Here is a 27,437-nt window from a genome sequence, read left to right on the forward strand (position 1 = left end):
AAAGGATAATTGTTTATGGGTGTTTTTGCAACTGGAAGGCAGTGAGGTTCCGCAGGGCTCAGTACTGTGTCCCCTGCTTTTTGTGATAATATATTAACAATTTGGACGTAAATGTAGGGAGAATGATCAAGTAGTTTGCAGATGACACAAAAATTGGCCGCGTGGTTGATAGCGAGGAGGATAGCTGTAGACTGCAGGAAGATATCAATGGACTGGTCGGGTGGGCAGAAAAGTGGCAAATGTAATTTAACCCAGAGAAGTGTGAGGTGATGCATTTGGGGATGTCAAACAATGCAAAGGAATAGACAATAAATGGGAGGATACTGAGAGGAAGTGAGGGACCTTGGAGAGACCCCTGAAGGTAGGAGGACAGGTCGCTAAGGCAGTTAACAAGGCAAATGGAATCCTTGCCTTTATTAGCCAAGGCATAGAATATAAGAATAGGGAAGTTCTGCTGTAACTATATAAAACATTAGTTAGGCCACAACTTGAGTACTGTGTTCAGTTCTGGTCACCTCATTCCAGAAAGGATGTAATTGCACTACAGAGGGTACAGAGGAAATTTACGAGGCTGTTACCAGGACTGGAAAGTTGCAGCTATGAGCAAAGACTGGATAGGCTGGGATTGTTCTCCTTGGAACAGAGGAGGTTGAGGAGATTTGAGTGAGATGTACAAAATTGTGAGGGGCCTGGATAGAATGGATGTGAAGGGCCTATTTACCTTAGCAGAGAGGTCAGTGACTAGGGGCCATAGAATTAAAGTAATTGGTAGAAGGATTAGAGGGAAGATGAAGAAAACATTTTTCACCCAGAGGGTGGTGGGGGTCTGGAAGTTACTGCCTGAAAGGATGGTAGAGGCAAAAGACCTCATCTCATTTAAAAGGTGCATGGATGTGCACCTGAGGTGCCATAACCTGCAGGGCTACAGATCAAATGCTGAAAGAGGCTGGGTGGCTCTTTTTTTCCCCCTCAGCCGGTGCAGACACAATGGGCCAAGTGGCCTCTTTCTGTACCGTAAACTTTCTATGATTCAATGATTCAGGCAGGCTGAGAAAAGGTTCTGGAAAGGCAAAAGATGAGTAAAACAGCTCCAAAACGTGCAGTGAAAATGATGAGTGTGAAGGGAGAAACTGGCAGGAAAATGGGGAGCCAGTGGAAAGCAGGAAACCCAGAAGTCAGGGTTTCCATGCCTGCCGTGAAGTTAAAACTATTAAGTCACTGATAGATTTATTGTCTGGAAGCCAACATCCAGTCAGGCGAGGAACAGTGCAGAGGTGGCTTCAGTTCTCAAAAACCACGGCACAGTACTCCACAAACCCAGACTAAGCAGAAGTAAGGCAAAAGTACCTTACCTGAAAGTTGTTGCCTGGTTCTTTAAATAACGCTAGTGCTGGGCCCCTCTTGTAGCTGAATGCATGTTCTTTGGTGACTGACAAGCAAATATGGTGGATGGACCTGTATGGTCCAAGTTTGCAAATCCAGCATCAAATCAGGTGGTAGGCTTGACGGGCGTCATGACAGCACTAGTTCAGAGGCTTCTGGTGCACGCAGTGGACACCCGCACATGTGCCCTTCCCACCATGGCATGTTGCTCCAGTGGCTCTACAGATCCGTATTTCATGCCCAAAGTGTTGTTTATTGTACCTCAGAATCTCTTAATTTCAAAAGATAATATTGGGTTATGCTCTTCTATTAAAGCCGGCAGATTGAGGACCAGTTTTGAAGTGTCCAATGAACAATGAGATATTTGGGGAAATTAAATTTGGAGCTTATCATGCAGCAATTAATTTTTTAAATAATCCTGAGGTTTATGGAGCAAATTTTACGAATGTATAACCTGGCTTGATATGGGCAGTTGTGTATACACTTTAACGATCGAATGTAAAATAAAAAAATTTGCGCAGCATCTTTTTACTGACATGTAGCATCCAAATTCATTCAAAATGAAAAATCTTCCATATTTTTGCTGGAGCTTGTCATGAATCCTGCCTGTACTATGCAGCTGTACTCTCCTGGATACAATTATAGCTGGGAGAAAGAAATGACCTAGAATTTTCCCCATTTGTTATTTTTTTCTTCACCCTTCAGCTGCAAATTGCTGGAAATGAGAATTGGTAACTCGGTCACTGAGAAATCTGGGATCTTGGTGAATGATGGGATCAACAGTCTACCGCCTTAAGCAATTAAATGTAAGGTTAGAGAAAGAAATAGAAGAATAACAGAGAGGGAAATAGGGTGAATTTGAGTCAAATTAGATACAGAAAGAGAAATAAAGAGGGAAAAGGATTGGATTAAGAGAAAGAGGAATAAAGAGATAATAAGGAAAAGAAAAACATTTAATTAAAATTCTACAAACCTTGGAGAACAATTTACTACCTGCAGTAATGAGATTCCACAGTTTGAGTTGTTCTCTTTCTAGGCCTCAGAGGTTGAGTAGCAGAACAAGAACATAAATTCGGACATTAAAAGGGTTCTTATGTCATTAAAATGACAGGCCTAATTTTTTGTGGCAACTTCAATTTGTTTTAAGAGTGCAAATGCAGCAATTCTTGAAACTCAAGTGGATGTTGACGGCAAGATCCCATTTTTACAAGACTAACAGCAGAGTGGCACAAATTATCCAGCAATTTGTGCTGATTTGCAATTCACTGCATATTTCTTCATCACAAATTGCTCAGGTTTTTTTTTTACAGAATAAATACAGCTTATAATGTCCTGCGGATTTAACTCGCTATTATTTTACCAGCAAATTCTGGGCCAATGAGTGTAATGGTTTCTAATCATCACAGAGAAAGTGGTCAATATTATTCTACCCGATTTACAGAGTTGAAGCAACATTTACAGCAGGTGAGAACACAACTCACCACCACCCAATATGACTGTTCACAGCTAAAGTGAAAATATTGTATCGTCAACTAAATTTAACAGAAGTGCACCTTTTGCCTGCCAAAATAATCAGTTTTGATCTGATGGTAATGATCAATGGTGATGATAAAAATAGGGGAAAATTCAACACTAATTCAAGCTATTACCAAATCAAAACCTGAAAAACAATTGATAAGTAAAATACCATCACCAGTAGTGTAAGAAAGTGTGCCCATTGTAACTGAAGCCTAGGACCACTCAATCATTTAACTATTTAAGAATCAGTTATAAACTGAGGTGCTAACTACTAAATTTTGTATATAGCTATCATCAAAGACTTACCCCCAGGTGTGATCTTTTGTGCTTGGACCAAAATCCATGTAAAAACCCAGTTTCTCTCCCAGCCACATTGTGAGGTCATTGTTTCCCAGAAATGGCTTGGAAGCATCACTTTCCAATATGGTAATTAAATCAGCACCTATCAAAAGCAGAGTGCTGTCAGTAAGGTTAGAGGCTCTACTGTTCACAACTGAAATATAGCACAAACTTTTAGTCAAAAAGGTATTTAAATGTCCTTTATTTGACTTAAAGCAAGCAAGTTTTCAAGCAAATGAATCCGGTTTAATTAAAAGCCCATGTATATCTGGAGGGATACAAGATGGCCAGGAAGGATCTGAAGAAAGGGATTAGGAGAGCTAAGAGAGGGCATGAAAAATGCTTGGCGGGTAGGATAAAAGAAAACCCCAAGGCCTTTTACGCGTATGTCAGAAATATGAGGATGACTAGGGGGACCATAGGTCCGGTCAAGGACAATAGCGGGAGACTGTGTGTTGAGCCGGAAGAGATAAGTGAGGTTTTGAATGAGTACTTCTCTTCGGTATTTACGAATGAGAAGGGGTGTATTACTGAAGAGGACGGTGTGAAACAGACTGGTAAGCTCGAGGAAGTGCTCATTAGGAGGGAAGATGTGTTGGGGTTTTTGAATAACTTGAAGATAGACAAGTCTCCCGGGCCTGACGGGGTATATCCAAGGATGTTATGGGAAGCAAGGGATGAAATTGCAGAGCCGCTGGCAATGATCTTTTCATCTTCTCTGCTGACGGGGGTGGTACCAGGTGATTGGAGGGTGGCAAATGTTGTGCCCCTGTTCAAGAAAGGGAATAGGAACAACCCTGGGAATTACAGGCCAGTTAGTCTTACTTCGGTGGTAGGCAAGTTGATGGAAAAGGTGCTGAGGGATAGGATTTCTGAGCATCTGGAAAGACACTGCTTGATTCGGGACAGTCAGCACGGTTTTGTGAGGGGTAGGTCTTGCCTCACAAGCCTGATTGAATTCTTTGAGCAGGTGACCAAGCAAGTGGATGAGGGTAAACCAGTGGATGTGGTGTACATGGATTTTAGTAAGGCATTTGATAAGGTCCCCCATGGTAGACTTATGGAGAAAGTCAGGAGGCATGGGATAGTGGGGAATGTGGCCAGTTGGATTAAGAATTGGCTAACTGATAGAAGGCAGAGAGTGGTCTTAGATGGTAAATACTCAGCCTGGAGCCCAGTTACCAGTGGCGTGCCGCAGGGATCAGTTCTGGGTCCTCTCCTGTTTGTGATTTTTATTAACGACTTGGATGAGGAAGTCGAAGGGTGGGTCAGTAAATTTGCAGATGATACAAAGGTTGGTGGAGTTGTGGATACCGAGGAGGGCTATTGTCGTCTGCAAAGGGACTTGGATAGGTTGCAGTGCTGGGCTGAAAAGTGGCAGATGGAGTTTAACCCTGAAAAGTGTGAGGTCGTCCATTTTGGAAGGACAAACATGAATGCAAAATACTGGGTTAACGGTAGGGTTCTTGGGCATGTGGAGGAGCAGAGAGACCTTGGGGTCTATGTGCATAGATCATTGAAAGTTGCAACTCAAGTGGATAGGGCTGTGAAGAAGGCATATGGGGTGTTAGCGTTCATTAGCAGAGGGATTGAATTTAAGAGCCGTGAGGTGATGATGCAGCTGTACAGGACCTTGGTAAGGCCTCATTTGGAGTACTGTGTGCAGTTCTGGTCGCCTCATTTTAGGAAGGATGTGGAAGCCTTGGAGAGGGTGCAGAGGAGATTTACCAGGATGTTGCCTGGAATGGAGAATAAGTCTTACGAGGAAAGGCTGAACATTCTAGGCCTCTTCTCATTAGAAAGGAGAAGGATGAGGGGTGACATGATAGAGGTTTATAAGATGATCAGGGGAATAGATAGGGTAGACAGTCAGAAACTTTTTCCCCGGGTGGAGCAAAGCGTTACAAGGGGTCATAAATTTAAGGTGAAGGGTGGGAGATATAAGGGGGATGTCAGGGGAAGGTTCTTTACCCAGAGAGTGGTCGAGGCATGGAATGCCTTGCCCGGGGAAGTTGTTGAGTCAGAAACTTTAGGGACTTTCAAAAGGCTTTTGGATAGGTATATGGATAAAGGAGAATGATGGGGTATAGATTAAATTGTCCTTGACAGAGGACAAAGGATCGGCACAACATTGTGGGCCGAAGGGCCTGTTCTGTGCTGTATGTTCTATGTTCTATGTTCTATGTTCTATAACTATGTAACTAACAGGGTATCAATATCTCATGTTGTTAACGTCATTTAAAGGCAGTCTCAAAGAGTGGAGGTAACGATTACTGAAGATGACTGATAATGACAGGCAGAAGTGTCTGAGCGGGAGAATGTTAAAAGCATCGTTCTCAGGAGATGGCTGCAATGCTGAAAAAAAGTGCAGACCTCACAAGTCAAGTGTTCTAATTCATTATCTCTCAGTACTCTCAGCTTAGCTCTGCACTGCCTATAGCCCAGTACTCACAACCCATCGCTCCTCCGTTCCCATCACTCTCCTCCCATCTCTGCAGCACGCTTCACTTCACATCCTTCTGTTCCTCCTGCAGCACTCTGTTGCTATTGTCCTCACTGTTACTTTTTCACCTCCTCACACCTCCATCAGCTTTCATATACCAGCACACTACTCTACCCTGACGCGCGTCCTAAAAACATCTGACTACACTAACACAGCCAAACCCCCTTGCTTTCCTACAGAACAAGTTCACACGCAATAAAAGGGAGCAGGAGGCTACAGGAGATGGGACACTGTTCGTGCATGTGCTGTCCTCATTGGAGGAACAAATGTTGGACATCGTGGGTAGGGGGAACATCAGGATTGTGGCGTCTGGTAAGGCTGGAGTACAAGTTCTGTCAGGCAAACAACCACCTACCAAGACTGAGGCACACATTATTTCGCCACATGAACATTAAAACTTAAAATTGCATTTCTATGCATGTTAACAAACAATGTTGAATCTGCACTTGCTCTCCAATATACAGAAGTGGTCAGACTAGTTTCAGTCACATGGCTAGCTGGCTGGAGCAAAGAAATTTGAGCCTCAAACAAGGGATGTGAAGAGACTGTTCCATATAAGGAACTAGTCACATGACTAACCTGCTGAGCACCCTGGGAGCTTTTTGAGTTTGAACTCCCAAACAAAGGAATTGCCAGGCAGAACGTCGTGTGCTCTCCTGGAAAGAAGAACATCTCCTCTGTCTGTCTGCCTACTTATCTCTCAGGGAACTGAAACCATTGAAGACACGTGAAACTCAAAGAGAGAAAGGTTTGTCACGTGAACAAAATTTTAAGAAGATTACTGGGCCCCAACGAAACACAAGACTATAACTTCAATCAAAGGCTACAGCAAGCTCGAGAAACAGTAACAAGATATTGCCTTAAACTGTTCTACTTATCTCTTCTACTCTTTTCCATCCCTATCTTGCATGTTTATATCGTGTGTGCATGCTAGCGTGAGTGCATCGTACATCCACAGGTGTGAACCGTATTAGAGTTAAGTTTAAGGTTTAATAAATTTCATCCTTCTGCTTTAAACCAAAGAAAGCCTGTTTGTGCTCAGTTATTTGCCTTATAATTGGAAAGTCATGAACAAGGATTCACAAAGGGAGAGCTCAAAACAGTGTGTTTAAAAAATAAACCCTGTTACAATAAGACCAGGTGAAGACAGCAAGAGACCCCCTAGACACATTGTTCACCTGGTTGTAACACTCCATACAGGTTTGATACATAGTCAAAGCTGATTTAGTTGATCTCATGTAGAGTGGCAATAGGGACAGAACATAGAATTACTTAAAACATACAGCACAGAAAGAAGCCATTCAGCCAAACAAGTCTATGCAGGTGTTTATGCTTCACTTGAGCAACCTCCCATCTTTCCTGAACCAATTCTGTCGACTTAATCCTCTATTCTCTTCTCCTTCATAGACTTATCTAACTTCCCCTTAAATCTTCTTTGGCCTCCTTGTCTCGAGAGACAATGGGTAAACGCCTGGAGGTGGTCAGTAGTTTGTGAAGCAGCGCCTGGAGTGGCTATAAAGGCCAATTCTAGAGTGACAGACTCTTCCACAGGTGCTGCAGATAAAATTGGTTGTCGGGGCTGTTACACAGTTGACTCTCCCCTTGCGCTTCTGTCTTTTTTCCTGCCAACTGCTAAGTCTCTTTGACTCGCCACACTTTAGCCCCGCCTTTATGGCTGCCCACCAGCTCTGGCGATCACTGGCAACTGACTCCCACAACTTGTGATCAATGTCACAGGACTTCATGTCGCGTTTGCAGACGTCTTTAAAGCGGAAACATGGACGGCCGGTGGGTCTGGTACCAGTGACGAGCTCGCTGTACAATGTGTCCTTGGGATCCTGCCATCTTCCATGCGGCTCACATGGCAAAGCCATCTCAGAAGCCGCTGGCTCAGTAGGGTGTATATGCTGGGGATGTTGGCCGCCTCGAGGACTTCTGTGTTGGAAATACGGTCCTGCCACCTGATGCCAAGGATTCTCCGGAGGCAGCGAAGATGGAATGAATTGAGACATCCCTCTTGGCTGACATACGTTGTCCAGGCCTCGCTGCCGTAGAGCAAGGTACTGAGGACACAGGCTTGATACACTCGGACTTTTGTGTTCCGTGTCAGTGCGCCATTTTCCCACACTCTCTTGGCCAGTCTGGACATAGCAGTGGAAGCCTTTCCCGTGCGCTTGTTGATTTCTGCATCGAGAGACAGGTTACTGGTGATAGTTGAGCCTAGGTAGGTGAACTCTTGAACCACTTCCAGAGTGTGGTCACCGATATTGATGGATGGAGCATTTCTGGCGTCCTGTCCCATGATGTTCGTTTTCTTGAGGCTGATGGTTAGGCCAAATTCATTGCAGGCAGCCGCAATCCTGTTGATGAGTCTCTGCAGACACTCTTCAGTGTGAGATGTTAATGCAGCATCGTCAGCAAAGAAGAGTTCCCTGATGAGGACTTTCCGTACTTTGGTCTTCGCTCTTAGACGGGCAAGGTTGAACAACCTGCCACCTGATCTTGTGTGGAGGAAAATTTCTTCTTCTGAAGACTTGAACGCATGTGAGAGCAGCAGGGAAAAGAAGATCCCAAACAGTGTAGGTGCGAGAACACAGCCCTGTTTCACGCCACTCAGGATAGGAAAGGGGTCTGATGAGGCGCCGCTATGCTGAATTGTGCCTTTCATATTGTCATGGAATGAGGTGATGATACTTAGTAGTTTTGGTGGACATCCGATCTTTTCTAGTAGTCTGAAGAGACCACGTCTGCTGACAAGGTCAAAGGCTTTGGTGAGATCAATGAAAGCAACGTAGAGGGGCATCTGTTGTTCGCGGCATTTCTCCTGTAGCTGGTGAAGGGAGAACAGCATGTCAATAGTGGATCTCTCTGCTCTCTGCTCGAAAGCCACACTGTGCCTCAGGGTAGACGCGCTCGGCCAGCATCTGGAGTCTGTTTAAAGCGACCCGAGCAAAGACTTTCCCTACTATGCTGAGCAGGGAGATTCCACGGTTGTTGCAGTCACCGCGGTCAACCTTGTTCTTATAGAGGGTGATGATATTGGCATCGCGCATGTCCTGTGGTACTGCACCCTCGTCCCAGCACAGGCAAAGCAGTTCGTGGAGTGCTGGAAGTATAGCAGGCTTGGCACTCTTGATTATTGCAGGGGCAATGCCGTCCTTCCCAGAGGCTTTTCTGCTGGCTAGAGAATCAATGGCATCACTGAGTTCCGATTTTGTTGGCTGTACGTCCAGCTCATCCATGACTGGCAGAGACTGGCTACATTGAGGGCGGTCCCAGTGACAACATTTTCCCTGGAGTACAGTTCTAGGTAGTGCTCCACCCAGCAGTCCATTTGCTTGCGTTGGTCAGTGATTTTGTCCCCTGATTTAGATTTGAGGGGGGCGATCTTCTTGATGGTTGGCCCAAGAGCTCTCTTAATGCCATCATACATTCCTCTGATGTTTCTGGTGTCTGAGGCCAGCTGAATATGACTGCATAGGTGTTGCCAGTAGTCATTTGCGCAGCGCCTGGCTGTTCTTTGTGCAGCGCTTCTGGCTGCTTTAAGTGCTGCAGATGTTAACTCGCTGGGGGCTTTCTTGTAGTTCAACAGTGCAATGCGCTTAGCGGCTATGACAGGTTCCAGCTCTTCAGTGTGAGATTGAAACCAGTCTGCATTCCACTTCACACGTTTGCCATAGGTGGTCATTGCTGAGTCATAGATGGTGTCTCTGATGTGGGCCCACTTGGTCTCTGCATCCCCTGTAGGAGTGTTTTGAAGGGCTTTTTCAAGTGAATTTAGAAACTTATGTAACAGCTGTGGATAAGAAATTCTGCTAGTGTTGATGCGCAGGCGGCCCTTCTGCTTGGAGTGATGCAGCTTCTTTGGTTTGAGTCTAACCTTGCTGCACACCAGGGAGTGTTGCAGTCGTTCTCAGTATTGACAATCCCAGTTTGGTGTCATTTGCAAATTTAGAAATCATATTTTGATTTCAAAGTGTAAACTATTAATATAAATTGGCCTCAGTGCGCCTGGCTAGGAAAGGGTGGGCGGAATCTTATGACTTTTGGGGTGGGGCTACAGGCAGGACTGGGAGGGAAATCCAAAAGGTCGCCGTGGGGTCATAGAAACATAGAAAATAGGAGCAGGAGTAGGCCATTCAGCCCTTTGAGCCTGCTCCACCATTCATTATGATCATGGCTGATCATCCAACTCAGTAACCTGTTCCTGCTTTCACCCCATACCCTTTGATCCCTTTTGCCCCAAGAGCTATATCTAACTCCTTCTTAAAAACATACAATGTTTTGGCCTCAACTGCTTTCTGTGGTAGCGAATTCCACAGGCTCAACGCTCTCTGGGTCAGCAGGCCAACATATTCCCACCTCCAGACAATCTTGCCAGAGGCGGGTGAGCAATGGAAGTGGCTACCCATGACACTGGCATGTAACCCAATTAGTGGCAATTGACTGGCCATTTGGTGCAGTCGCTGAGATCTTGCTGACAGTGGACAGGTCCCACTCTGTGGGCAAAGCCTGGCAGGTTCCTGGAGGCAACCTCCCAATGACATACCAGGGGGCCTGTGAGGCATCCTTTATTTATCCACCCCTGGAGCCATTTATGCCACAGGGCCATAGCTGCGGCCACAGGCCATCCCGTGGAGTGGTCCCCCTTCACAATGATGGCAGGCAACTGTGGCCACACTGGCAGGATAACGCTCCAGCCCTCCCACTGGGCCAGACGGGTGCCTGTTTTGCCTGCGTCCTCAACTGGATGGTGCCGCTGGAGGTGACCTCTTAAATGGCCGCCTCCAGTAAGATTCTGTAGGCAGGCAGCCAGGCATCACCAGTGGGGTTGGGACCTTGTGTGTGCGCGTGCGCACTGATTATTGAGTGATTTGCATCTGAAATGACACACATACCTGTCTGTTCAATAAGCTCAGCAGATTTTTCTAAGCTTGGCCAACCTTGATTGTCATATCCGAATCTGTATGACCATATCATGGCAGAGATGTCTTTCTTTGCAGACTGGTCACAAAAGGTAAAGGCAATAGGCAAGAAAATTAATAAAATATATGGAGATAATCATGGCAAATAGCATACCTTAAGAAATAGATAATTAGCAAAACTGAAACAAGTGTGACAAGTTTCCTCGTCTTGATTTCAAATTTTGAGCATCTGCAGTTTTGTTTATTGTCTGTACTGTAGTTTAAAATAAATAGTAAATACAACTAACTTGTTTAAGCTATAACTTGTATTTATATTGTGCTGCTAATGTAGTAAATCGTTCCAAGGCATTTCTTTATCATAAATAATTTAACACCAAGCCACATAAGGAGATATTAGGACAGGTGCCAAAAGCTTGATCACATTGATAGGTTTTAAGAAAAGTCATTGAGAGGAGGGGTTTAGGGAGGGAATTCCAGAGCTTAAGGCCTAGGCAGTTGAAAGTACAGCTACCAATGATGGAGTGATGAAATTTCGAGATGCGCAAGAAGCCAGAAGCAATGGAGTGCAGGAGGTTAATGAGGGGAAAGGCCATGTAGGACTTTGAAAACAAGGGTGACAGGAAAGGATGAATAGGCTGGGGTTCTTTTCTCTTGTAATGAGAAGGCTGAGCATTGACCGAATAGAGGTCTTTAAAATTATGAAAGATTTTGATAGTCACAGAGAGAGTATTTCCACTTATGGGGAAGAGCAACACTGGAGGCCCACCATATAGGATAGTCACTAAGAAATCATATCGGGGATTCAGATGAACCTTCTTTACCCAGAGATTGGTGAGAATGTGGAACTCACTACCACAGGGAATAGTTAAGGCAAATCTTACAAATGCATTAAGGGGAAGTTAGATTAATATATGAGGGAGAAGGGAATCGATATGCTGGTAGAGTGAGATGAGGAACAATGGTAGGAGGCTTTATGGAGCACAAATGCCAGCATGATCTGGTTGGGCTGAATGGTCTGTTTGTATGCTGTATAATCTGTGTAATTCCATTACTTATATGTCATGAATAAGCTAGTTTCCATAACTAGTTTTGGTTTGTCTGTCTATATCACTTGCCTGTACATGTAAAAGTTCTCATTAAAGTGAAATACATTCTTAGACTTTGAAAAACAATAGCAAAAAATAGATTACAGACCAGGATACTCACTAGGTTGAGTAATTTCTTCTGATACAACATGAATCGATGTCCTAATCCTAACAGGCCCAAACCGACAAACAGCCAAAGCACTAAACAGGGAGAGTGTACAATTTGGAAAAAAAAATTGTTTCAGATTAAAAATGGGATTTTTCATTTTCATAATTGTTAACATCAAAGACTCTATTTGAAAGTGACTTTAAGTACACAACATTCAAGACATTCAGATAGTCCGCTTAGTAACATTTTGAATTTATACAATGAATTATAATCGAATTTCTGGAAATGCAACAAGGTTATGTGATTTTATGATGCATCGATTTTGCAACCTTATCCAGGGATAGATGATAATTATCCCAGAGTGCTGGAAGAGACTAGGGAAGAGATTTGTAAGTCATTGACAATCATTATGAGAGAAACATGGTTCACTGGGAGGTACTAAGAGATTGAAAACAAGCTAATACGGTGTCTATATTCAAAAAGGTGATCAAACAGACATGGGCAACTACTAACTCATTAGACTTACTTCCATTCTATTGAATAAATTATCAGGAATGAACATGAGGAACATCTGTAAAATAATAGCCTTAACAACAGTCAGCAAGAAAGAGAACATCCTGCCTCACCAACTTTCTTGACTTGTTTGAGGAAGTGACAACACAAGTTGACTGTGATAAGGCCATTGGCATGGTGTAACTCAACTTCCAAAGGTTTTTGACAAAGTTCCTCATGAAAGACAAACAAACTAAAAATTGTGGGGATTCATGGTAAACACTGGGAGTGGATAAGAAACTGGTTGAAGGGTTGGAAGCAACAAGTACATGTTTAAAGGAGTTACATCAGTGTGGGGGAAGTACTGAGCAGAATGACTCAGAGCTTGGACAATTACTGTACCTACTTTTCTGGATTCAGAAACTCAATGCAAACTCATAATATTTGCAAATGATACTAGCTGGGAGGAATAATAGAAGCAGCTCAAACTACAGAATGAGTTGTACAAGATATGTAAGTGGGCACAACAATGGCAGGTGAAATCTAACACAGACAAATGTAAAATGTTACACATTGGAAGAAATAAAAAGAAGACACGTGTACTCCATGAATGGTATTGAAATAGCTACTGAGGAAAGTCAGGGAGGAAATTGTGGAGACACTGGCCATAATCTTCCAATCCTCCTTAGATACCAGGGTAGTGACAGAGGATTGAAGAAGTAAAAACGATACATCCTTGTTCAAAAAGGGATACAAGCATCAACACAACAACTACAGGCCAGTCGGTTTAACCTTGGTGGTAGGAAAGCTTTTGGAAATGATAATCCAGGATAAAATTAACAGTCACTTGGACAGGTGTGGATTAATTAAGGAAAGCCAGCAGGATTTGTTAAAGGCAAATCGTGTTTAACCAACTTGATAGATTTTTTGATGAGGTGGATTTTTTGGATGAGGGTAATGCGATTGATGCATACATGGACATCCAAAAGGCATTTGATAAAGTGCCACATAATAGACTTTCCAGCAAAATTGAAGCCCATGGAATAAAAGGGACAGTGGCAGTATGGATATGAAGTTGGATGAGTGACAGGAAACAGGGTGGTGGAGAAAGGTATACAGTGGTGTTCCCCAGAGGTCGGTACTAGGATCACTGCTTTTCTTGATATATATTTATGACCTAGGCCTGTGTGTATGGGGCACAACTTCAAAATTTGAAGATGACACAAACTTAGAAGCATTGTGAATTGTGAGGAGGATAGTGATAGACTTCAGGAGGGCGTAGACAGGCTGGTGGATTAGGCGGACATGTGGCAGATAAAATTTAATGCAGAAAAGTGTGAAGTGGTACATTTTGGTAGGAAGAACAAGGAGAGGCAATATAAAATAAATGGTGCAATTTTAAAGGGGGTGCATGAAAAGAAAGACCTGGGGTATATGTGTACAAATTGTTAAAGGTGGCAGTGCAGGTCGAGAAATTGGTTAAAAAGGCATATGGGATCCTGGGCTTAATAAATAGAGGCATAGAATACAAAAGCAAGGAAATTATGATAAACCTTTATAAATTACAGTCTGGCCTTAACTGGAGTATTGTTTACAATTCTGGACACTACACTTTAGGAAGGTGCAGAAAAGATTTATGAGAATGGTTCCAGGGATGAAGGACTTCAGTTACATGGACAGATTGGAGAAATTGAACTTGTTCTCCTTAGAGAAGAGAAGGTTAAAAGGATATTTGATAGAGATGTTCAAGATCATGAGGGGCCTAGACAAAATAGATAGAAACTGTTCCCATTGGTGGAAGGATCGAGAACCAGAAAACAGGAGAACACCAATATAAGGTGAATGACAAAAGAACTAATGGCAACATGAGGAAAAATTTGTTTTACACAGCAAGTGGTTAGGATTTGGAATGCACTGCCTGAGAGTGTGGTGGAGGCAGATTCAATTGTAGCTTTCAAAAGGAAATTGGATAAGCACCTGAAGAGAAACAATTTGCAGGATTATAGGAAAAGGAGTGGGAGTGGGACTATCAGAGTTGCTCTCGCAGAGAGACAGCATGAACATGACGGGTCGAATGGCCTCCTTCTGTGCTGCATCCATTCTATGATTCTATATCTAAAATAAAGAGAGGAATGACAAGGTAGATAGAACTAGACTATCTTTAGTAGTTGTGGGGTCTATAATGAGTGGCCATAGATAACAGATTAAATGAAAGAGATTTGAAAGAAGGCAGGAGAGATTTCATTACACAGGGAGTTATGCAGGTTTAGAATTCACTTCCTGTATTAGTGGTTGATGCAGGAACTATGTCAATATTCACGATCAGATTGGACAGGCAGACGAAGGAAAGGTTGAAGAGATATGGGAACAGGGTGGGTAATTGTGCTTAGCAACGCTTTCTCATGTGAAGGGTAAACACCAAAATAACCTGGTGTGGCCAAATGGCCTGTTTCAGTGTTGTAAAATAAATCCCAAAACCACTCGTCTTACAACAGCAGGTTGTAAAAGTACCAGTACACGGACCCCACATACATACAGAGCAAAGCAAGCTCCTTCCATACCAGCTAGTGGTCTGAGCTAGATCTGTACTGAACCCATCCCATTTACCACACAGGTAGTGCCATAACAACATTACAGAGGGGATCCTCAGTGTGAAGATGGGACTTCTTCTCCACAAGAACTGCGTATGGTCATTCCCACCAATTCTGTCATGGACAGATGCAGCTGAGACAGGTAGGTTGATGAGGACAAGATCAAGGAGGTTTCTCCCTCATGTTGGTTCTCTCGTCACCTGCCCCAGGCCCAGTCTTGCAGCTATGTCCTTCAGGATTTGGCCAGCTCGGTCAGTAGTGGTGCTACCAAGCCACTCTTAGTGATGGGCATTGAAATCCCTCACCCAGAGTGCATTCTGTGCCCTTGCTACCCTCAGTATTTCTTGCAAGTGATGTTCAACATGGAAGAGCACTGATACAACAGCTGAGGGAGGGCAGTACAGCATGTTGGTGAGGCAACTAGAAATAAACAAGTTCTAGGTCTGATTTTTAGCAGTGACCCTAGTGCTGTATCAATCCTCCATGTGAGGGAACATTTGGCCAGCTCTGATTATAACATAAAACTTAATCTTACTGGCCAATCCAAGGCTGCAGTCAGTATAATGTTGGACCCAGATTTTAATAGGGCTAACTTTACAAAAATGGCTGATCGGGCAGAAGTTGATAGGGTAACACAACTAGATAGGCAAACAAGTACTGAAGACAAATGAGATCTATTTAAAGCTATTCTCAACAGAATGAAGCTATGTATATCCCAATGGCTAAAAGGAGGTCACATGGCAAAACAAATCATTATGATTGATGAGGAATGTACAGAGACAAAATGTACAGAGACAAATTTGATTGAAGCAGAAGCCATTATATACATTTAAGGCATTAAATACACAGAAGAGCAAATAAAGTAGCAAATGCAATTAAGGAAGACAAAAACAGCCATAAAATTAGCCAAGAGATCTATGGAAAAGGAGATGGTGCATAATTGTTGCAGTAATCGCAAAAGTGTTTTTTGCCATGCCAGAAGTCAAAAGACTTCTTAAAGGGCAGATTCAAACTGATTCTCAGGTTATGGCAGTTCTAAATGACTATTTTGCATTAGTCTACACTTCTGTAGATGATGCTCATGTTCCAGATGAGGGGTGCTAAGTATCAAATAGCATTATTAATATTAAAATAGATAATTGTTATCTGGGATAAATTAGGAAAGCTCAAAATTGATAGGGCTCTAGGTCCAGATGATATCTATCCAAGGGTGATCAGAAAGTCTTTGATAAGGTACATCACATTGAGCTACTTCACAAGATAGAACCTTATGGTATCAGTAGTAATTTGAAATGCTGGATTAGGAATTTGCTCCATTCCCACAGGCAAAAAGTTGGTTAATGGATGTGGTTCATGTGCTTGGAGACACATGACTAGTAGTTCACTTCAGGATCGATCCTAGGCCCACTACTGATCACTATTCCATGGTCTTTATTAATGATCTGAACAGCAGAGGAGTATGGTAAGTAAGTTTGCAATGACACCAACATCTATGCAAGGGTTAAGCCCGTAGAGGAGTGTACTGAAATTCAATAAAATTCAAATGTGCTAGGGGAGTAGACCAGACATTCGCAAATTCATTTAACTTAGATGTAACGTCATGCATGTTGGTAGGGTCGACACTGACTACAGGTAATGTTTTAGGGAACAATACTGAAAGAGGTTGAGAGAGAAAAGATCTTGGTGTCATTGTACACTGATCACTAAACATACATGACCAATGAGAAGAAACTGTAGCTAAAGCTAATGAGGGATTTAGTTAATAAAACCATCCAGTTCCAAAAAAAAAGTCAAAAGGACACCATTTTGAAACTATACTAGTCACTAGTCAGACTGCATCTGGAGTACTGTGTCTAGTTTTGATTCTACCACATGGTGGGTAATATAATGGCCTTGGAATAGGTCTAGAGGAGAGCTACAAGATATGATTCCTAGCTTAAAGAACCTCAGCTACTCAAAGCAGGCTCAAGACAACCTAATAGAGGTCTCTAAAATAATTCAAGTGTTCCTCTTGGTGGATTACTCCAATTTAACAGATTGGGGAGGAGCAGAGGACACGAGTTTAAGCTATGTAAGATCGGAATAGGCTGGATGTTAGGCAGTTCTTCCTTTCCCAGAAGATAGTGAGCCTCTGGAACACATTGCCTACCAGTGTGGTAGGTGCTGACTCTCTGCATGACTTCAAGAGGTAGCTGGACTAGTTCCTGAATAGGGCACAGATGGTATCCGTCATTAAACCCCTGTATGCCAAAGGGGAAATACTAATTTCATTGGTTGGAACCTTACATTAGACTTTTAATGGAAAAATCTTACAAGTAACTTTTAAAAAAACTGGCAGTCAAGATGGCCACTGCAATTTACATTTGAAACACCAGAAGATTAAAACTGGAGACGAAAAGTCTCACCCAGCCTAGCCAGAACAACGGTTGGCTCAATAATTGAATTACTTAGAATGCCTTATCAACATGGTTGTCAGGGCCATCTACACCCACTGAAGGAGCCAACCCCCCTCCCCCCCTCCAAGTGTAACTGGACATCTTGAAGCATGTAGCACCTTGAATCGCAGAGAAAATTCCAGAAAAAACCTCCTTAACAAAAACAAAGGGGCTTATTAGAGTCATGTGACAGCCTGTGCAGCTCTGGAGAAACTGTAAACTTTATCACTCAGATAGCAGACAGCAGTAACTGAAAAGCCATCCATGAAGCAGGTCTCTTTCTCTCTCTCCCCAGGAGTTATCAAGAGAAGATCCGGCTGTGACTGGGAACCCACTCAAGCCTACAGACTTCCACAGCCAGCCATCAGGGGAAGAATTAACCCCCTCTTCAGCCTTCAGAGCCCTGAGCAAAGCAAGTCCACCACCGTGCACGTGGCCCAGTGAGGACTGCAGGAATACAATTTTAGCCGAGGACTATTGAACTGTCCATTTATTCCAGACTTTAATCCAACCACCAAACTGTTTTCCCTCTGTAATCTACTTGTGTGTGTGTGAGAGACTCTCGTGTGAATGTGTGCATGAATATGTAGCGTATTTTGAACTGGGTTAGAGTGTTAAGAGTAATAAACTTACATCTTTCTTGATTTATTACGACTGAGGAGAGAGGAGTTCAGTTAATTCAGTCCCACTTCTCCACAGGTCACAGCATATCAATAAATTTTCCCTAGAAACTGAAACAGCCAATTGGATATTCTATTTGTCCCCAGAATAAAGCACACCAACCAGATTTCTTCAATAAACAACAAAAATTACCCATTTATTATAAAACCAAGTCTTAACCAATAATGAAGTAAACATAGATGTGAATCGAAATATTAAAGCCCCGTATTATTATCCTAGCCTTCACACACATACATCCAAAAACTGGTTAACCGGGAAAAAGGGGATTTTTGATCACAGCTGTTATAAAGGAATAAAAAGGAATTAAAAGAAAACTTAGACTGCAGTGATCTGGAAGGAAGTTCTTTGGTTTGGCGAGGTATCCTGAAGTCGAATAATTGGCTACCACTTGTAGTCTTTCCAGACGAGATTGATGAACAGTTTTGGGTAGGCGTTCAAAGAAATTCAACTGCAGAAGCTTCACATAGGTCTTCTATCAAGTGTGTAGCAACAGTTCTCACATTTGATGCAAAAATCCTTTTAAGGATGCTAGGTTTCTGCAAATATTCAGAGTTTCTTCAAAATTCGGGAAGCAACAGTACCACTTCATACAAGCTTTTGCTTTTCAAGAGCAAAGATTCTTTACAAAGAGGTAATACTTGTCTGGTTCTTCTTTTGTTCTCCTGGCACATCCATCTCAAATTCTAATTGCCTGTTTTAGTCCAAACCCACTGGCTTTTAAAGTTCAAAATGAAACTAAAATTTTCCAAGCAAGTCCCACGGCAATCCTAAATTCTCTCGTCTCACAATAAAGGGTAGCCCTTGGGTCAAAAACCCCAGTGGTTTCCTTGAAATCACCTGGTTTACAGTACTTGTTTAATGGTCAAAACCAGAAACCTCTTGTTGACCTGACATTTTTTTAAAAAAGCATCCATTAAGTTCAGCTATCTCCAGATGTTTCAATGTCCATGAAATCACTTTTTTTAAGTATTTAAAAATATAGATTCCCAAGTTTTAACAAAAAATATGGACTCTCTTAACAGGTTCAACTCAAGAAAACCTGTCTGATTGGTTCTTTTGCAATCACATTAGAGGAACAGGAGCAGGCACTCACTGAGGCGGTAAGTGCAACCACTGTGTAAAAAAAGGATAAGCCCTGTTGCAGTGAAACGAGAGAACGGGTGAAAGGGGAGCATGAGACCCCCTCCTCAGCTGCCCGTAACATATCATATAGAAGTTTAAATGTCCTTATATCCTCTGGACTGATTTCTATCACCTGAGGGGGTCAGAGAAGAATTTGAGAATTCGTTCCTTATTGGGCCTGGGTTTTGTTTTGCCTCTCTCAGGGTATTACATGGCTGTGGGGGTGGTTTTGAGGGGGAGTGGCAGGGGGAGGACCAGGGAGAGGGGTGTTGGAGGAGAGAACTATCATGGTGTGGGACGGGCTTGAGGGAACTAGCTGGCCTTTTCCTACCTGTCAATTTTGAATGTTCATATAAAACAAGTTATGCCTTTTTACATTGTGCAATTTTAAAATAAACTAGATATCATATGATATGAAATTTAAAAAATAGATTCAAAGGGTAAGAAAAGTGCAAAATACCTCCATTTTTAGTAAGAATGTCAGATTTCTTACAGACCGCAAAGGCGTCAGGTGGATATCCTCACTGTTAGGCTAACAAACCGGTGAGAAGAATCCCTCTGTGCCCCACAAATAGCAAACAACAGGGACAGCAATGTCAAATCAACCCAAGACCCATTTTAGAGTCACAGATCACAGGGTGGGAAACCAGCACCCGAATTATTTTGTTCCCCATGTTGGAAGAGAAAAAAAAGACAGACTTGAATTTATGTAGCACTTTTCACAAGGTTTATGGCAGATTCAGAGGGCTGAAAACAGCGGAGGCCCTAGAGGAGTATAGTAAGTGTAGGGGGTACTTAAAAAAGTAATTAGGAGAGCGAAAAGGCGGCATGAAAAACACTGGCGGGCAAGATAAAGGAAAATCCCAAGGTGTTTTAAAGTATATTAAGGGCAAGAGGATAACCAGCGAAAGAGTACGGCCCATTAGGGACCAAATTGGCAATCTGTGTGTGAAGCCGGAGGACATAGGTGAGATTTTAAATGATTACTTTTCATCTGTGTTTATTATGGAGAAGGACAATGTAGGTGTAGAAATCTGGGAGGGGGATTGTGATATACTCGAACAAATTAGCATTGAAAGGGAGGAGGTATTAGCAGTTTTAGTGGGCTTAAAAGTGGATAAATCCCCAGGCCCAGATGAGATGTATCCCAGGCTGCTATGTGAGGCAAGGGAGGAGATTGCAGGGCCTCTGACACAAATTTTCAAATCCTCTCTGGCCACAGGAGATGTGCCAGAGGACTGGAGGACAGTGAATGTGGTACCATTATTCAAGAAGGGTAGCAGGGTAATTACAGGCCGGTGAGTCTAACACCAGTGGTAGGGAAATTATTGGAAAAGATTCTGAGGGACAAGATTAATCTCCACTTGGAGAGGCAGGAATTAATCAAGGATAGTCAGCATGGCTTTGTCAGGGGGAGATCGTGTCTAACAAACTTGATTGAATTTTTCGAGGAGGTGACTAGATGTGTAGATGAGGGTAAAGCAGTTGATGTCTACATGGACTTCAGAAAGGCTTTTGATAAGGTCCCGCATGGGAGATTGGTTAAGAAGGTAAGTGCTCATAGGATCCAAGGCAATTTGGCAAATTGGATCCAAAATTGGCTTAGTGGCAGGAGGCAGAGTGCGATGGTCGTGGGTTGTTTTTGCGATTGGAAGGTTGTGACCAGTGGTGTACCGCAGGGATCGGTGCTGGGACCCTTTCTTTTTGTAGTGTGCATTAATGATTTAGACGTGAATAAAGGAGGTATGATCAGTAAGTTCGCAGATGACACGAAAATTGGTGTCATAAATAGTGAGGAGGAAAGCCTTAGATTACAGGCCGATACAGATGGGCTGGTAAGATGGGCAGAGCAGTGGCAAATGGAATTTAATCCTGAGAAGTATGAGGTGATGCATTTTGGGAGGACTAACAAGGCAAGAGAATATACACTGGGTGGTAGGACCCTAGGAAGTACAGTGAGTCAGAAGGACCTTGGTGTACTTGTCCAGAGATCACTGAAGGCAGCAGCACAGGTAGATAAGGTGGTTAGGAAGGCATACGGGATACTTGCCTTTATTAGCCGAGGCATAGAATATAAGAGCAGGGAGGTTATGATGGAGCTGTATAAAATGCTAGTTAGGCCACAGCTGGAGTACTGTGTACAGTTCTGGTCGCCACACTTTAGGAAGGATGTGAGTGCACTGGAGAAGGTGCAGAGGAGATTCACCAGGATGTTGCCTGGGCTGGACCATTTCAGCTATGAAGAGAGACTGAAAAGGCTAGGGTTGTTCTCATTAGAGCAGAGAAGGCTGAGGGGAGATATGATTGAGGTATACAGAATTATGAGGAACATAGATAGGGTCGATAGGAGGAAACTTTTTCCCTTAGCAGAGGTGTCAATAACTAGAGTGCATAGATTTAAGGTAAGGAACAAGAGATTTAGAGGGGATTTGAGGAAAAAAAATTTCACCTAGAGGGCGGTTGGAATTTGGAACACACTGCCTGAAGGGGTGGTAGAGGCAAGAACCCTCACAACATTTAAGTATTATTTAGATGAGCACTTGAAACGCCATAGCATACAAGGGTATGGGCCAAGTGCCGGAACATGGGACTAGAATAGATAGGTGCTTGATGGCCGGCACAGACATAATGGGCCAAAGGGCCTGTTTCTGTGCTGTATAATTCTATGACCACAGGACATCGCAAAGTGCTTTGCAGCCAATGAAGTACTTTTTGAAGCGCAGTCATTGTTGTAATGCAGGAAACGTGGCAGCCAGTATACGCACAGCAAATTCCCACAAACAGCAATGTGATAATGACCAGATAATCTGTTTTTGATTAAGGGATAAATATTGGCCTGGATATTGGGGATAACTCCCTGCTCTTTTTTGAAATAGTCCCATGGGATCTTTTACATCCACCTAGCATACAAATGAGGCTGCAGTTTAAGGTCTCATCTGAAAGATGGAGCCTCTGACAGTGTAGCGCACCCTCAGCACTGCACTGCGGAGTCAGCCAAGATTTTTTGTACTCAAGCCCTGGAGTGGGACTTGAACCAAAAACCTTGTGATTTAGGGGCGAGAGTGCCAACAACTAAGCCACAGCTGATGCACTACATACAGTTCCTGGTTATGTTAAGATGCAGTATCCACATTGTACTAAACCAGAAACAAAAGCATAAAATTGGAAAAACTCAATTAGTATATGAAAGAAAATGATAGGTTAGTGTATCAGGTGTGACTTATAATCAGAATTTGAATTTTCATCAAGGTTCACATCAAATATGTAAACCTATCTCACAGATGCTAATTGAGCTTTTGTGCATTTCTAGTATTTTCTGTTTTTATTTAAGATGTTCAGCATTTGTTGTTTAACTTCTCATCATAACTCCTTCACACATATGCCTGCATTTAAAACAGTGTTACAGCAATTTAATCTGTCTCAGAATCATATTTTTAAAGGGCATTCAAAAATTATACTTGAAAATTATATTATAAACTTTAGAAGTTTAAATAATGCGTTACACATAACAAATTATTCCAGGAATACGGATTTCAATATTTCTAAAATGAAAGCCCTGTTTATGGGGATTTTCTCAAAGCAATTAAAGTCAAATCCAGAATTTAAGGTATGCATTTATGTGCATCTACATTGATAAAGGTAATGTAAAAGAGTACAGAACAATCTACATGTCAATAAGTGAAAGTATAAATATATTTTCTCAGTGTAACATAGTTAAGCCACTTACATAGTTTGACATATTTTGCCAAGAGTTTGAAAAGAGTCACATTCCTGGTTTCTGATGAGAAGGATTTAGGCTGTCGACCAAAGAATAATCCCAATCCAATCAAGTGCATAAGTATACCTGGGAAAGGAGCGAAGAGTACAAATTGATGACTTGATTCACAAACTTTATTACTCTGTTACTATGTAGTTCAAAAACATCTGAAGACAAAATGACAGGAAATTGCATTGTAATAAATTAACATTTCTGTGCACTAGGGCTAAAATTAAGTTTTTAAAATAATTTAATTTACAGCTTCTTTCTCAAATGTTTTCAAACAGATGGTCAATACAGATTATAGAAATAAAAGTTAAAATGGAGTGAGACACAGATCAGTTATAACAATCAAGGAACAAGCAATTCTCATTGCTGGCCTTAGGGGAAAGAGTTCTCTGGTAAAACTGTCAAACAATAACAGATCCAGAAGTCTTTCTGTCACATAAGGGTATATGACAGAAATAGGTGAAAGAGAAAGCAGAATAAGTAAACTAAACAGATAGTGTTTCAGATTTCATTAGCATTTGTGCAAAGCAACCTAACGCTATGCTTCTGAAATAAAATGTATTTTAATAAAACTGGCAGTACTTACCGTAGATAAAAACATTAAGGCTTAAAATGTAAAGAAAAAGATAGCACAGGTGGGGTAGATATTTAAAAACCTGCATGTGTGCAGACTGTAGCGTCATTCATTCAGAAATGCTTTTATGCTGACATTTAAGTCAATGTCAGCAAACCCTTCTTTCTCATCCACAATTTCATCCCTACCTTTCTGAAGGCAAAGCTCAAACGAGCATTTGGTGTCAGAGGTACCATCAGCATTCCAATACCTTGCTCAAGTGACTATTGTTTAGGCGAGGGCCTCGGCTGCATCAGCAGGCTACCTGACCTTGATGGGCACCAGAACCAAGCCCAATCGCATCCTTAGCTACACATATGGGGCTGGATTTTATGAGTGCCCTTGAGGCAGGGTCAGAGGAAGGGGGCGCATAGAATCACAATGGTAGCGGGGGGCACGTAGAATTGCACCAGGTGGCGGAGGGCCTGTCGCCAAATGATTTTCCCAGGGGCAGGATAGGTCGAAGACAGCCTTCCTGCCCAGAGGCCAGTTGAGGCCCTTAAGTAGCCTTTTGACAGCCACTTAAGGGCCTCTTCCACCAGCCGTTGGGACTTAACCAGCAGCGGGGAAGTCCTCTGCCACGCGGGGAGGGCGTCTCGTTTTGCGGGCTTCGGGGAAAGATCCCACCTCCCTGGGCCACAGATTGCCCACGGAGGGCACCAGCTGGGAAACAATGCACCTCCCAGGACCCCCCTCCTCCTGGACTTTACTACCACCAAAGCACCCCTCCCCACCCCCACCTGCTGCCCACGATGGGGCCTTCTGGCCCGGCCCCGGCAACCCCGCCTCACTTACCTGAGGTCCGGAGTTCCACTGCTGGGCCTGGGTCGATGGCCTCTACAGTACTGGCAGTGGCCACCGCTCCCAGTGGCACTGCTGATACTGCTGAGCTGCTTGTCCTGTCTTTACAGGGACAGAAACATCGCCTCCGGTACAACAGAGGATCGCGCCAGGGGAGGTGCGCGAAAAGGCTGAGGCAGGGTTCCCCTCACCTTTTTGGCCCGGTGTCAGGAGCCCTACCTCTTTCACAAAATCCAGCCTATGAGCTTTACAGCAGGAGTCACTGGACATCAGTTAGGAGTGGGAACAGAAATGTATTTTACCTGTTCCTACTCTAACCCAGTTCGTCAATATTGTAGCGCCCCACTGCAACCCCAGCTGAAAATTGGTTAACTCAGCTCAGACAGGAAGCAAGCCTGTGTTTTCTTGGCCTGTTGACTCAGCACTGTACCACATGGTGGGGTGGGAGGAGCAGGGGAGGCATATCATCAAGGATTTACCAAGTTCCCGTGTCTATGTAAAAATTTCACCTCAGTTATCTAATTACTTTGAGTGCACTGATGTCTAGAGTGTCATGATTGTGTGTAGCAAGGTTAACAGAAACTGAAACAATTGGAAGATTTAAAGCAAACTCAGTGTCAATAGAACAGGAAAATGTGCAATTTGCATATAAAAGCTGCAAATAACCCAAAGTCTTACTTATAGGGTAGGTCTCTGTGTTGCCAGAGGAAGGGAAATGCAGAGACCCCTGTAGTAGCATACAGACCATACAGACTCCACAACTGGAAGAAATGAAAACAGAAAAGTTTGTCTAGAAAAGCAGGTTGAAAGAGAAAACAGTTGTAGGAATGCCAGGTCACTAGAAAAACTGGTTAAAGGATCGTCGCTCTACTCTGGAAATTAAAATATTACATAGTTAATTTCATTTACATCATACATGTTTCCCACATTAAAAGAACAAATTCTTCATTAAAAAAGTATTTAGCAAATTTTTTGCCAAGCATTTGCATGAAGATATTTTCCCTTTAATAAATGAAAAACCAGAAATCAAAACTGCACAACATTCTCATTTTGTAATGAGATAACTATTTTAGTTTATTAGCTTTATCCCCATAAACACACACAAGTAGTTCCTCCACAGGGATAATGTTCCTTTAAGGCGTGTCTTCAGTAGTTATTAAACTGTATATGAAGTCAAATTATGCCAACTACATTAAAATGAGCTAATACAAAATATTTCAGAAGGGGCCAACACAAAATATCCCTGCATTCTGACAACATACTGGAGCTAACCTCACTCCCAAGCATCTTTCCAAGCAGCAAAGAATTTGGGCAACTTTGGTTATAAGCTCAACTACTCCAAAGGGCATGTCCCAGACAGGGTGTTTCCAGGCAGGCTAGAGGAAATTTCAAATCCATCGCCACAAAAAGCTGTGGGTAATGGGTCAAATGAAATCTTCAAGATTGAGATAGATTTTTTGTTAGTTAAAGGTATCAAAGGATATGGAACAAAGTCAAGTAAATGGAGTTGAGGTACAGATCATCCATGATCTAACTGAATGATGGAACAAACTCGAGGGGCTAAATGACCTATTCCTGTTCCTGTGTTCCTAAATACAGGAATCCGGTCCCTTTACACGGTCAGATGCCTTGGTGTACCTGTCACATGGAAGCTCACCACCCTCTACAAAGGGAACTCCCTCACTCCCCAAAACACATCCCAACCTAACTGGTTGCGATAACTTGCCCATATCACAATTGGATAGGGTAAATACAATAAAGATTAACATTCTAATATAAAATAAAAGCAAAATACTGCAGATGCTGGAAATCTGAAATAAAAACAAGAAATGCTGGAAATACTCAGCAGGTCTGGCAGCATCTGTGGAGAGAGAGCAGAGTTAACATTTCAGGTCAGTGACCCTTCATCAGAACAAGATTAACATTCTCATCTGCCTTCTTTGCCTGTTTTAGATTATGCCAGTCCAATAATTGGTTTGATCTTTGATCTGGACAATTATATCCCCAGAGTTCTTCCTGGTGGGCATGAGGCCACAAATAGGCCTCAAACATCTCCAGCTCCCAAAACAACAGGTGAACACTCAATACTGTCAAATTTTAGGTGTTATTATTGGGGCAGCACAGACCAATGTGATTGTGGTCTGGTCACTACATCCCCAGCAATACCATGGTTCGGATTGGAAGCCAAGACCTCCTTCCCAATCAACCTGAACATCTTGCCAATCATACTAAGATATCAGCCTTAGCTCAGTGGTAGCGCAACCCTTTTTGCATCAGATAGATTCAGACCCTTCTTCAGAGTCTTGAGAACATTATCTAGGATGGCATTTCACTGGAGTACTGAGGGAGTCCTAAATTGTCAGAGGTGCCACCTTTCAGATTACACATTGAACCAAAGCCATATCTGCCCTCTCAGGAGGACATAAAAGATCTTATAGCATTATCCGAAGAGTCCAGGCCAACATTTCTCCCTCAACCAACATTATTGAAACACATTATTTTGTCATTTATCTCAATGCTGTTTGTGCACAAACTGGCTGCTGTGTTTTCTTACATTACAAAAGTGACCACACTTCAACCTCCTGGTCAAATCTCTGTATTCAGCCATTCTACACATCAATCTGGAAAACCTGTAGAAACATGACTCGTCTTAGTGTCCCAGAGAATGCTGCTCAGTGGTTTCTGGGCCTGATCAATGGAGCAGGGCCCCTCAATGAATAGGCTAGCACAACTGTTGTTACGATTAGCAAGAAAGTGCAATACCACCCACAAAAAACATGTGACTGAAATAGAAAAAGCTGGAAAAAAATCAGCAAGTCCGGCAGCATCTGTGGGGAGAGAAACAGAGTTACCTTTTCAGGTCAATGACTCTTTGTCAGAATTGAGTGTACTTAGAGATCTAACAGTTTTTAAGCAAGGCAGGGATGGGGGGGAGAGGAAGAAAGAACAAAAGGGAAGGTCTGTCATAGGGTGGAAGGTACTAAAGATTAAATGACAAAAGGAATGATGATGCCAGACAAAAGATTACCATCTCTCAGCACGCCTGTGCTGTGATCTGCCAATCAGTGCTCACT

General features: G+C 42.8%; 1 protein-coding gene across 1 annotated transcript in view; it reads right to left on the bottom strand.

Moving 5' to 3' along the window:
• LOC137367775 (PGAP2-interacting protein-like) overlaps window positions 1-27,437 on the bottom strand; it is a 124,852-nt gene that overhangs the window by 41,594 nt on the left and 55,821 nt on the right. The window contains exons 7-10 of the mRNA XM_068028675.1: window positions 22,911-23,027; window positions 11,875-11,954; window positions 10,642-10,747; window positions 3,208-3,343 (exon numbers count right to left, since the gene is read on the bottom strand). Coding sequence (XP_067884776.1) covers window positions 3,208-3,343; window positions 10,642-10,747; window positions 11,875-11,954; window positions 22,911-23,027 — 439 coding nt within the window. The remainder of the gene's footprint in view (window positions 1-3,207; window positions 3,344-10,641; window positions 10,748-11,874; window positions 11,955-22,910; window positions 23,028-27,437) is intronic.

This window comes from Heterodontus francisci, chromosome 1, assembly GCF_036365525.1.
Source record: "Heterodontus francisci isolate sHetFra1 chromosome 1, sHetFra1.hap1, whole genome shotgun sequence".
Classification (NCBI taxonomy): domain Eukaryota; kingdom Metazoa; phylum Chordata; class Chondrichthyes; order Heterodontiformes; family Heterodontidae; genus Heterodontus; species Heterodontus francisci.